Source organism: Lampris incognitus, chromosome 9, assembly GCF_029633865.1.
Source record: "Lampris incognitus isolate fLamInc1 chromosome 9, fLamInc1.hap2, whole genome shotgun sequence".
Classification (NCBI taxonomy): domain Eukaryota; kingdom Metazoa; phylum Chordata; class Actinopteri; order Lampriformes; family Lampridae; genus Lampris; species Lampris incognitus.
This window is the reverse complement of record NC_079219.1, coordinates 16,829,994-16,842,380: the sequence shown is the minus strand read 5'-3', so window position 1 is coordinate 16,842,380 and position 12,387 is coordinate 16,829,994. Positions and strand designations below refer to the sequence as shown.

At 42.2% G+C, this 12,387-nt stretch overlaps 1 protein-coding gene across 3 annotated transcripts; it reads right to left on the bottom strand.

Moving 5' to 3' along the window:
* Positions 1-5,274: 5,274 nt before the first annotated feature.
* On the bottom strand, positions 5,275-10,299 carry zgc:101716 (uncharacterized protein LOC492784 homolog). 3 transcript variants are annotated; one of them, XR_008810724.1, is made up of 9 exons: positions 10,120-10,299; positions 8,963-9,064; positions 8,280-8,423; positions 7,670-7,720; positions 7,427-7,571; positions 7,043-7,178; positions 6,638-6,770; positions 5,806-6,384; positions 5,275-5,431 (listed from the first exon to the last, which is right to left on the bottom strand). XR_008810724.1 is itself a non-coding variant. In XM_056286197.1 (8 exons), the coding sequence occupies exons 1-8, from the start codon at positions 10,222-10,224 to the stop codon at positions 6,208-6,210; spliced, it is 993 nt and encodes a 330-aa protein (XP_056142172.1). In that variant the 5' UTR covers positions 10,225-10,299; the 3' UTR covers positions 5,275-6,207. The 3 variants fall into 3 exon arrangements, 2 of the variants coding, with proteins under 2 accessions (XP_056142172.1, XP_056142173.1); XM_056286197.1 differs by having other exon boundaries at positions 5,275-6,384; XM_056286198.1 differs by lacking the exon at positions 8,963-9,064 and having other exon boundaries at positions 5,275-6,384.
* Between the last annotated feature and the right edge of the window lie 2,088 nt (positions 10,300-12,387).

Below are 12,387 nucleotides of genomic sequence, written 5' to 3'. Positions count from 1 at the left end.
CCGGTACCCCATACTCCCGCAGTACCCCCCACAGAGTGCCCCGGGTTACACGGTCATAAGCCTTCTCCAAGTCCACAAAACACATGTAGACTGGCTGGTCAAACTCTCATGCCCCCCTCAGCACTTCCACAAGCATAAAGAGTTGGTTCGTTGTTCCACGACCAGGACGGACTCTGCATTGTTCCTCTTGGATCTGAGGTTCGACAATCGGTCGGAGCCTCCTTTCCAGCACCCTAGAGTAGACTTTCCCAGGGAGGCTGAGCAATGTGATGCCCCGATAATTGGCGCACACCCTCCAGTCCCCCTTTTTAAATATGGGAACCACCACCCCAGTCTGCCACCTCACAGGTACTATCCCCGACCTCCACGCAACACTGAAGAGGCGTGTCAACCAAGACAGCCCAACAATGTCCAGAGCCTTCAGCAGCTCAGGGCAAATCTCATCCACACCTAGCGTCTTGCCACCGAGGAGCTTTTTAACTAGCTCAGAGACCTCTGCCAGGGATATGGGTGGGCTTCCCCTGAGTCTTCAGACTCTACCTCCTCCACTGAGGACATGTTAGTCAGGTTCAGGAGCTCCTCAAAGTGTTCTTTCCACTAAATGACAACATCCCCAGTCCGAGTCAACAGTTCCCCTCCCTGGCTGAACACAGCCAGAGTCAAGCCCTGTTTCCCCTTCCTGAGTCGCCGGATGGTTTGCCAGAACTTCCTTGAGGCCAACCAAAAGTCCTCCTCCATAGCCTTGCCGAACTCCTCCCACACCCTAGTTTTTGCTTCCGCGACTGCCGAAGCAGCAGCCCTTCAGGCCTCCCGGTATCTGTCTGCTGCTTCAGGAGACCCCTAGGCCAACCAAGTCCGAAAGGTCTCCTTCTTCCGCCTGACGGCTTCCCTCACTGCCGGTGTCCACCAGCAGGTTCTTAGGTTGCCACCTCGACAGGGACAGATTACATTATGACCACAGCTCCTGCCTGCCACATCTGCAATAGAGGCTTTGAACATGGCCCACTCAGACTCCATGTCCCCAGCCTTCCTCGGGTTACATGAGAACTTCTTCTGGAGGTGGAAGTTGAAGACCTCACAGGCAGGGGGGGTCTCGCCCAGACGTTCACAGTTCACCCTAATTACACGTTTGGGTTTGCCAGGTCTGTCTGGCAGCCCTCCCCACCATCTGATCCAACTCATCCCCAGGTGGTGATCAGTTGACAGCTCTGCTCCTCTCGTCACCCGAGAGTCCAAAACATACGGCTGCAGATCTGATGATACAACTACAAAGTCTATCATTGATCTTCGGACTAAGGTGTTCTGGTACCAAGTTCGCTTATGAACTACCTTATGTTCGAACATGGTGTTTGTTATGGCCAATCCATGACTCGCACAGAAGTCCAATAACAAGGCACCGCTCGGGTTCAGATCGGGGAAGCTGTTCATCCCAATCACACCCCTCCAGGTTTCTCTATTATTGCCCACGTGAACGTTGAAGTCCCCCAGCAGAACTATAGAGTCCTGAAGTGGAGCCCTATCCAGGACACCACCCAGAGACTCCAAGAAGGCCGGATACTCCAAACTGCTATTTGGTGCATAAGCACACACAATAGTCAGAGCCTTCCCCCCAGCGACTCACAGTCGTATAGAGGTGATCCTCTCATTCCCCAGGGAGAACTCCAACACGGCGGTGCTCAAACGGGGACTTGTGAGTATCCCCACACCCGCCCAGCACCTGTCACCTTGGCCAACTCCAGAAAAGTAATGAGTCCAGCCCCTCTCCAGGAATTTGGTACCAGAGCCCATGCTATGTGTGGAGGTGAGCCCAACTATATCTAGTTGGAACTGCTCCACCTCCCACACTAGCTCAGGCTCCTTCCCTGCCAGAGATGTGACATTCCATGTCCCGAGGACCAATCTGCGATGCCAGAAGTCAGCACGCCCCATCCCCACCTTTGCCTGCCACCCGGCCTGCATTGCACCCTACCCCAATGCTTATCCCCGCGTGTGGTGTGTCCACGGGGTGGTGGCTCCATGTTGTTTCTTCGGGCTGGGCCCGACCGGGCCTGGCCACCAGACACTCGCCAGCGAGCTCCCTTCCCAGGTCTGACTCCAAGAGGGGGCCCCGGTTTCCCTTTTCCGGGCGAGGTGCTGTAACTGCTGGTGTAATTTCATTGGGTTTTTTGATGGCATGTATGAATACTTAAATAGGGAAAGGCACAGCTCAGGTAATTGTACCATCAGATAAAGGTTAATGCAAAAAAAAAAAACCCCCACTGAATTATCCCAATCACGATGACGTTATCTCAGCCATTTAGCAATACAGAGAAAATGTGCGCTCATAAAAACACATTTGACAACTCATACTGAGAACTGCAAGGGTGGAAATGTTATATCGAAATCCCCCCGAAACCCCTGAAATCGAAATATAATAATATAATAATATAATATATAATATGTTGAGCACTTTTATCTACACCATTGATGGTTTCTGGAAAAAAACACTATATATATATATATATATATATATATGTGTGTGTGTGTGTGTGTGTGTGTGTGTGTGTGTGTATGTATATATATATATATATATGTGTGTGTGTGTGTGTATGTACACTACCGTTCAAAAGTTTGGGATCACCCAAACAATTTTGTGTTTTCCATGAAAAGTCACACTTATTCACCACCATATGTTGTGAAACGAATAGAAAATAGAGTCAAGACATTGACAAGGTTAGAAATAATGATTTGTATTTGAAATAAGATTTTTTTTACATCAAACTTTGCTTTCGTCAAAGAATCCTCCATTTGCAGCAATTACAGCATTGCAGACCTTTGGCATTCTAGCTGTTAATTTGTTGAGGTAATCTGGAGAAATTGCACCCCACGCTTCCAGAAGCAGCTCCCACAAGTTGGATTGGTTGGATGGGCACTTCTTTGAGCAGATTGAGTTTCTGGAGCATCACATTTGTGGGGTCAATTAAACGCTCAAAATGGCCAGAAAAAGAGAACTTTCATCTGAAACTCGACAGTCTATTCTTGTTCTTAGAAATGAAGGCTATTCCATGCGAGAAATTGCTAAGAAATTGAAGATTTCCTACACCGGTGTTTACTACTCCCTTCAGAGGACAGCACAAACAGGCTCTAACAGGTACTATTTAATGAAGATGCCAGTTGGGGACCTGTGAGGCGTCTGTTTCTCAAACTAGAGACTCTAATGTACTTATCTTCTTGCTCAGTTGTGCAACGCGGCCTCCCACTTCTTTTTCTACTCTGGTTAGAGCCTGTTTGTGCTGTCCTCTGAAGGGAGTAGTACACACCGGTGTAGGAAATCTGCAATTTCTTAGCAATTTCTCGCATGGAATAGCCTTCATTTCTAAGAACAAGAATAGACTGTCGAGTTTCAGATGAAAGTTCTCTTTTTCTGGCCATTTTGAGCGTTTAATTGACCCCACAAATGTGATGCTCCAGAAACTCAATCTGCTCAAAGAAGTGCCCATCCAACCAATCCAACTTGTGGGAGCTGCTTCTGGAAGCGTGGGGTGCAATTTCTCCAGATTACCTCAACAAATTAACAGCTAGAATGCCAAAGGTCTGCAATGCTGTAATTGCTGCAAATGGAGGATTCTTTGACGAAAGCAAAGTTTGATGTAAAAAAAATCTTATTTCAAATACAAATCATTATTTCTAACCTTGTCAATGTCTTGACTCTATTTTCTATTCATTTCACAACATATGGTGGTGAATAAGTGTGACTTTTCATGGAAAACACAAAATTGTTTGGGTGATCCCAAACTTTTGAACGGTAGTGTATATATGTGTGTATATATATGTATATATATGTATGTATATATATATTCCCCCCCCACACTTTTTCTCCCCAATTGTATCTGGCCAATTACCCCCACTCTTCCGAGCCATCCCAGTCACTGCTCCACCCCCTCTGCCAATCTGGGGAGGGCCGCAGACTAACACATGCCTCCTCCGATACATGTGGAGTCGCTAGCCACTTCTTTTCACCTGACGGTGAGGAGTTTCGCCAGGGGGACGTAGCGCATGGGAAGATCATGCTATTCCCTCCAGTTCCCCCTGCCCCCCGAACAGGTGCCCCGACCGACCAGAGGAGGCACTAGTGCAGCGACCAGGTCACATACCCACATCTGGCTTCCCACCCACAGACACAGCCAGTTGTGTCTGTAGGGACGCCCGACCAAGCCGAAGGTAACACGGGGATTCCAACTGCCGATCCCCGTGTTGGTAGGCAACGGAATAGACCGCCACACCACCCAGATGCCGCCTCGATTATATTTTTACCATACGGAAAATTGTCCAGGGACATTTTGAAATAATGTCAACGGGGGAAAAAAAAACCAAAACATTTTCATGGATGTAGGGATATGGCCTTTTCTTTTGTGAGAAGGTGGGGTTTGGTGTGGTGGGTAATTACTTTTCCAATCTTCTGTTTTATGCATGAAAGTCTTTAACGGAATAATTAAAAACCTAATGGAAATCTTCCCCAATTTGTAAACAATGGAACAAATGGTAGCTGTATATGGAAGAGATTAGTTTCTATTTGCAAATCTATATACTCATGATTCACACATACAAATCCATGACTGCTAAGTAAATGAATAATTCTTTATGATGCTTCTTTTAACTGGTTAGTAATGGCAATTGACAGAATGACAGAGTTGAAAGAGTCAGTGGAGGGTAAAGGGATATGCAGGGATGTGCACTTCCAGCTTGCCCTTTGGGTAAAACTATGACATGACAAGAGCAATGCGCTTGTGAATATGTATGGGAGAGCTGTGAGAAAAACATCATGGGAAATGAAGCGCGGTTATAAATGCTAGTTAAGGGTGAATTCCTGCCCTGCCCCGCCATCCATCTTCTAAAACCCAAAATGAGTGTGACAGTGCAAAAGAGCTATGACACGATCACAACATCTTCAACATGACAACCTTTAGACCAAGAACCACAGGTGGGATTCGAAATTCATGTCTTAATACTGCCAGCTTGATTGTTGAGTATGTAACTTGTAGTTGTAGACAGAAAATGTTGGTACTTTTAGACCTTGTTTGACTTTCACACCCCCATAACATTTCAATTAGTACTTGGGACGGTGAATAAAGCCAGAATGCCGACGGTGATTGTAGCTATTTTAGGACAACAACTCAGGTTTCTAGAAAGCTGTCAATGAATAAACAAATAACATGTCTCTTACTTACTTTTGTGATCGAAATGAAGAATATTTCTATCGAAGAACAATGACAAGTAAAAGCCAGAAGTTTCAATTTTGTTTAATTTTAAAAAAATCATGTAACAACATAAGTATTATGAGTGAGCTGTAAAAATAAAAATAAAAATGTCTCACCATTTTCTGTATGTACTGACGTAGAATAGGATCAAGGTCATTCAGGAGGATCTATTTCATACATCATGGAGGGGCTGACTATATAACACAAACCTGCAGTTATCTTAAGGCAGTAAGCTACACTTGGGAAAATGGATGCTGCAACATCAATAACAGAAATGTGCAAAACAGAATATGGCTAACAGCCTTCATCAACTAAAACAAGAAAGGCATAGATTAATAAGTCGTAAACTTCATCTACTGTTGACAAGTTAGGTCGGTTTGATGGTTTTATTTTTACTGATTGTGGAGTGGACAGACATTATAACTCTTAGGTATGACTGTAATTGCTGAATTGGATATTTCCATGAAATATACCTGGAACCCACAATGTAAAGTCACTTATAACAAAACATAAGCTTTCTGTATTTTTACTAATATTCTGAATGTTTGTGGATAAGACAATTACTCACTTGCAGCAATTATGGTGTTTGTCTCCAAGTGATGAGTATTCATGAGCCTGTCTTCAGGCTCATCAAGATATAAAGTGGACCTAGCAGACCAAACTGCTGTTTCCCCACGAGTGTGCTTTGAGTTGAATCTGGCTTTTCTTCCACTTCTTTTTCTTGGTCTTCGGGTGAAGAAAGAAATGGTAAGATGTTTCTAAAGAATGTGCTTCTAATGAGTCTTGATGACTTGCAGCAAAAATTACACCTCTCTGCTGCAAGAGCCTTCATTATGATATTCTTTAGTCCCTTTCTTTCTGCATCTGTCTTTTCGAAACATCAAGACGAGTAAAGTGGAAATGCCCTTGATTTTTTTTTTAAATGTTCCAGGTCAACATTAATGTCAGTTCAATCTTGCCTCTTGTCAGTTCAAGGCTTTGCCTCTGTCTGTGTTTGATGTTGAGGTCCGTCAGTTTCTAATACCCCAGTCAGTAAGAGCTTGTTCCACCAGTGCTCTTGAAAGCTCTGCTGACAGAGACCGGCAAGACTCTCACCATCCTGGTTGTCTTCCCTCATCTTCTCAGGGATCAGGTCTTCTGACATCACCTGAAAGAAGATAGAGAGGCCGACTGAGGGAATTTGATTTATGATAGTCCCTTGTGAAAATATAAACCAATCCCTTTCATTCCCCAACCCTCTAACCAGAATCCTTTTTAGCCTGAGACCAAACCAAACACATTTAAATCTACAGTCTTTAGATGGCACTTTCACCTGTGGTGTAGGGGAGATGAAGGGGGAAATCACAAACATATCCCAAAAACGCATCACATACAGTATATACAATACAAGGACTCCTCACCTCAGTGAGGGTCTGCAGCGTATCAGCTTTGGGGTTTAGTTGCTGTAACACCTCATCTGTCCTCTGGAGGACACTCTTGCTGCGCTGCAGCACAAAGGATGACTGCTGCTGCCGAAGAATTCTCAACAGGAGCCTGGCGATGGCAGAAGATGAAAGATGGGCAAAAAAGAGAGACACCCTCAATAGGAAAAGCAGCATTGACTCACCACCACACAGTGGAAAATCCAAACCATGAGTATAGATTTAACTATCACGCATGCAGCATCATTCCACTGCAACCCCCCCCATTCAATTTTCCCTTCTCAGATTAACTAACTGTGCTGCTGATGCATAGACTGATCGATTAACATAAGTCTTATTTTATGTAAAAGCTGAAGATTCTCTCATCTACCCCCTGAATTGCACCTTGTCCTGATGAAACACATGCAGGCCTTAAGCCAGATTCTATCCCTCTCCTCTTCTTCATCCTCATCCTGCTGCTCCCCGGTCTGTCTGTCATTCTGCTCCTCTGTTGAGTCACACTTCTGTAGATAGTAGGATCCTGGAGCCATTAACAAAGGCAATTAAGGGAAAACAGTGACATTTTTTTTGGACTTTTTTGTTGATCAGTATGTTGAAATGCAATGCAAAGTTAACAAGTAAAGACATCTTTTCTATGAACAACAGCTGTTGTCAACCAATTTCATGTAAATGAATAGAATTCACTTAAAAATAAAAAATATATTTGCCAGCTAGAGCAAGTGTAGTAGAAAAGAATATACAAGAATCTAGAAGTGACTTCCAATGCACCTTGGGGCTCATCAGTCTCCAGCAGTTCTATGCAGGTCTGTCCCAGACTGTACCAATGCCAGGGGTTGAAGGGCAGGAGACTACACAGCTGTTGCAGAGACACTATCTTGGCTCCTATGGCGCCAAAGTGCTGGTAAATACTGACCTTTTTTTTTTTAAACAAACACAAGTAATTCATATTTAATCTTACTTATTGATGTGATATGGAACTGTACATTTGTTAAATGCTGTGCCAAAACAAACCTTGAGCTGCAGCAGGCTTGTCAGGTGACATGTGTTGGAGGCTTCGCTGCTCTGGTGGGAGACACACAGATGGGCAGATCTAAAAATTACCTACAAAGGACATACTTAGAAAAGACAATTATATTTCTTCTATTCGGGATCTCAGTTAGCTGATGTTTAAAAGATTAGCCACTTTGTCCAGGGCTACTCTGACCTCACTTTAAGGGAGCTCCACCTTGCTTAACTTTGAGGTACCATTACATTTCTTTAATAGTAGTGGCTGTAGAAGTGGACATAACAGGATAGAATAGAGTACAATGTTACTAACACACAAATTAGGAACATAGATCACTTACTAATAGTTACAAACAATAATACAGATAAGGAGAGGAACTTGTTCCTTGTGTTATCATAAACAGATGACTAGCTATGGATGACAGTGGGCAGGTGACCTATGTCCTTTAGAGAATCGAACCAGCAGTCAGTGCAACAGTCAATTTAGACTTTTCATGACACAAAGCATTATCACCTTTAGTGTTATCCAACTTAACCAATATGTTATCCTAATAGTTAAAATGGCCTCACAGGAAAATCCTAAACTCATGTTGTGAATATCTGACAGGAGAAATACCAATAGGTCAGCCATTTCCATAGCCTTTTCCCTCTGTCCTAGGTTCGTGAAGCATCGAGCCATTCCTTCCAGAACGTCTCTTCTGATAGTCAGGTTATTATCGGGGATCCATTCTAGGCAGCTGCTGTACGCATCCAGAGCACTCTGAAACACAGACATTGATCAGGGTGTCTGCAAGTATTGTGAAGTTAAACTGAAGACTTTACGCATCTTTTTACAAAACCAGTTAGAATAAAAACGTAATTAGTCTAACAACATAAGTGTGAAAAGAGATATTATAGACATAAGTGTGAAATGAGATATTAGCTATATATGACGAGTATTAGTTGTAGCATTAGTAGAACATAATGCACATTCGCACCTCTGTCTTTTTACTTACAAGACCAACATTCATACTATCCTGATAGTATGAAAAGCCACATTTCACTGTTTGTTGAACATGTACTTTGAGCAATGACGATAAAATTAAATTGAATTTAACTGAAATTAAAATAATAGCAGATCTGTCTCCCTGACTGGGTTGACCTTTCACCACACAGACAGGGTAATATGTATATATGTATAATAAGGACGTAATATAACATGGTGGTATTACTGATGGACAACAATGATCAACTGAATATTTCAAAAGTCATTGTGACTTCAAAGCCTAACATTGTTGTTGTTGCTGTTGTTTTAAATACCTGGAAGTGCCCCTGTTTCAATGCCAAGTCACCTCGAAATTTATAGACTTTTTGCTTCTCCAAGGAGTCCTCTGTATCAAGAGCTGCACTTCCACAAAACCACTGGGGAGGGGGGATGTAAGTTAGGAACAATATGACTGGGCCCCAGATGGCCTTGTATGTTGCACTTTGGTTTATTCACATATGAACACTCAGCCTCTTTGTTTTCAGTGAGTGAGTATTATTTTTTATATCGCTTTCCTTTACTTTTATATTTATCTTTAGCACAGTAATCTGACATGTTTGCGGGAAAATCATAAAGACATTCAGACATTCAAATTTCAAGAACATTTCTCTAAAAGAAAAAAAGAAAAAAGAAAAAAAGTAGAATCGTTCCATGTGTCCTCCATACAGGAGAGGCAAAACAGGGGCTTCTCAAGCAGAGGACCAAAAACTGAGGATGGAAAAAAGACTGGAGCACATAGTTAAATTAGATTCTTTACTGTTTTCCTTGTTCATAAATCTTTGCACTATTCATCTCTTGGTTCCTTTTTAATGTTGGAATAAAGCTTTGCATTGAATAGGTGTAAATATTACGAAATATAAATTAGTAATAGGGATATTAAAAGCTCTTATAACACACTTCTTAACAAGGCATTTCAATAACTAACTTATGGCTTAAAATGTTGTATATAATGCCTTCTTTTTACTTTTAAATTCTCCTTAATAGCACTTACCCTACTAGACTGTTTAGACTACAATATTTACCCCAAATTTAACCATTTGTGCATAAACGTAATCTTTAGGTTCAGAAAGGTCCGATCTAAATTCTAGTTTGTTTCCGAATATTATTGTGCTTTTTCTTATGCTATGCTTTTCTTAATACTAACAATAACAACTATTTTAAAATCACAACGCGGTTATCTATATTCTTAAGCAGTCGGCTAATGTTAACTCGTGTGTTGCAAGAGCTTATAAGTGCCTTATTACTCGTCTATTATTCTCTATTTCTGTGGAATAAGAATTGCCTCAGTATTCACAAACACACATTATGAAGCCTGAACTGAAGCTTCTTTCGTTTAATCTCCTAAAATAAAATGGCTCTTGAGAAAGGTAAAATTAAACCTCCATTTAGGTGACTGTATTTACAGTTAATTAGCATAGACAGAAAACCTTACCTGCGGCTCGCACAATTTTGCATTGTAGGACGACAGCGTGATGGACACTCTGTCTCTCGTCTCCACAAACACCGAATCGTCGAACGTACTTCCAAATATCTCCATGTTGCACTATCTCACGCTTATCGATGTGTATGTTTACGTTGACAGCCATGTGGGTGTTCAGTACGACACTGTAAATGGCCCCACAGAGCAACTGTCAATGACGATGGTTCCGGGATTAAGTGTTCCTGGGGACATAAAAAAAAAGTCGCTTTCGCACACTTTAACACAGCTTTTCATCAAAATTTATTGAATTTTGTCCTCAAACAAGTATAAAATATAAATCTTTTCTAAATCAAGCTAAAATCAAGCCACAGCTTCAAAAAAAATGTTGGGCTTTAAATTAACAACATTGCACAAAATATCCGCTTTAGGGGTGGCGACTAAAGCTTGTTTACACGGGGCCTCGTATGAGTTTACAACTCTGTAAAGCTAACTTGTGGAAGTGACCACATATCCCTCACCGCTTCAGACACATTTTACAACAGCTATATGCTTTTCCTTCGAAAGATATTGTATGACTAGGCAATAAGAATAAAGGTACTTTTCACAGATGGGAGGGTAAACTCCACAAATAAAGGATAACCTGGCTCTTAGCTAGCAGGGACCGCCCCCATTTTGTCGGTCTCATCTCTAGGATCCGGTCTGGTATCAATTAGAGAGCCCAGGTAATTGGTACAATACCTAAGAGTTTTACTGAACACAACAGAAGAGAGATTACTGCTTGTAATTCTAGCGGTTATAGGTTCCTGTTGCTTTGGGTGGCATCTATCAAGCTAGGGGGGTGGAACCAACGATAGGCTGTGGGCTGGTTTACATGGGAACACAATGTCACCCAAGTATCAACATCTCTGCAACAAACGTAGGCACAAGGGACTTAAATTCGCCAAATTTAGGTCCACTTTTGAAAAATGCTTAAAAGCCCCCCTCTTCAGGGAAACCAAAACTTGTAATTGAGTCTGGATAATCTCCACCGAGGGAGTATTGTCTCGGAAGGACGGTGTAAAATTTCCATTATCCAGAATCACATCAGACATCTGACAGATGATCATAAAATGCTCAAATTAAGGCTGTGAACCACATTATACATATTTTTGAAATGAGGGCACTGTTTTGCCTCCACTTCTGCATGTTTCAATATTGTAGCGAATTCGGGGGACAACGCAACCACAGGAACTGCCGCGGCCGGGAAGCGAACCCGTATCGCACCGCAGAAGATATCGCTAACCGCTCGACTAAAGGGTCAGACCCGCCAGCTAGCGGCCAGCGTGTCTTCTTATCCATGCACGTTACAATATCAAAGGTAGTACTTCTTTTTAAGGGTGGCACCAGGATATTATAACACAGATTTGCTTCCATTTTATCTGTGTCCAAGCTTCAGTTGTAAATGCTGATATGGCATCACACACAGCAGGTGACAGACTATTGTCATTATCTTGAGCTGTGTTGAACAGGACAATAGGAGAAAACGATCAAGTATATATTTAAAGCCTGAAAGGCCTGCACTGAAAACAACAAAAAAGTCTGGATAAGGGCCGGTTAGTTGAGCATCTAAATGATGACATGGAATAGAAATTGTTCATTGGACATAGTATAAAATTCCAAAAATGAGAGATGAAGAATGGAAAATCCACCGCTGCAAATGGGGAAAAAATGTAAATGTTACCAAAATATTGAGTTGATGGTCTATTTTTTGCCAAAGAAACCGGCCCTTAAATAGCGAAACAATTTGAACCGTTGACCATTGTAACATTCAACCCACTACCAAAATGTCTTTCTAGACACGAAAACAAGAGAGGACTATAGAGAACTCGCAGAAGCACAGCCAAGGATACAGGTATGACTTGTGAATAATGGGACAGCAGGTCACTACTCCGATCACATTGTTAGCACTTAGCTCTACTGCACAAGGTTAACAGGGATACATGACGAGTGTTGGCTAGGAGCAGAACTCACAGAACAGACATGATGACGAGCTGGGACAGGGCTTTATATTACAGCCTTACATTACCCTTTTCTGATATTGCAGTGTAACTAGACAAATACAAAACCTAAAAAAAAAAAACAACCTCCTAACAAGAAGCTGGTCATCCAAGCATTTCTCTTCTATCTTGTATGCTAGCTGTATCTATTGTTACAGTTGGGTTTATCGTTCATCTAACTTTGTCTCATTATGTTTTTGGTCAGACTGTTAGCCATTGGTCCACATTAAAACAAATGAACTGT

Excerpts from the sequence above, each read along its gene's own strand:
- zgc:101716 (XM_056286197.1), bottom strand. The coding sequence starts at position 10,224 with ATGGAGATATTTGGAAGTACGTTCGACGATTCGGTGTTTGTGGAGACG. Across the intron at positions 6,771-7,042 it reads ATGTGTTTCATCAGGACAAG|GCTCCTGTTGAGAATTCTTC; the intron begins GTGCAATTCAGG and ends TGCCATCGCCAG. Across the intron at positions 6,385-6,637 it reads CGCTGCAGACCCTCACTGAG|GTGATGTCAGAAGACCTGAT; the intron begins GTGAGGAGTCCT and ends ATCTTCTTTCAG.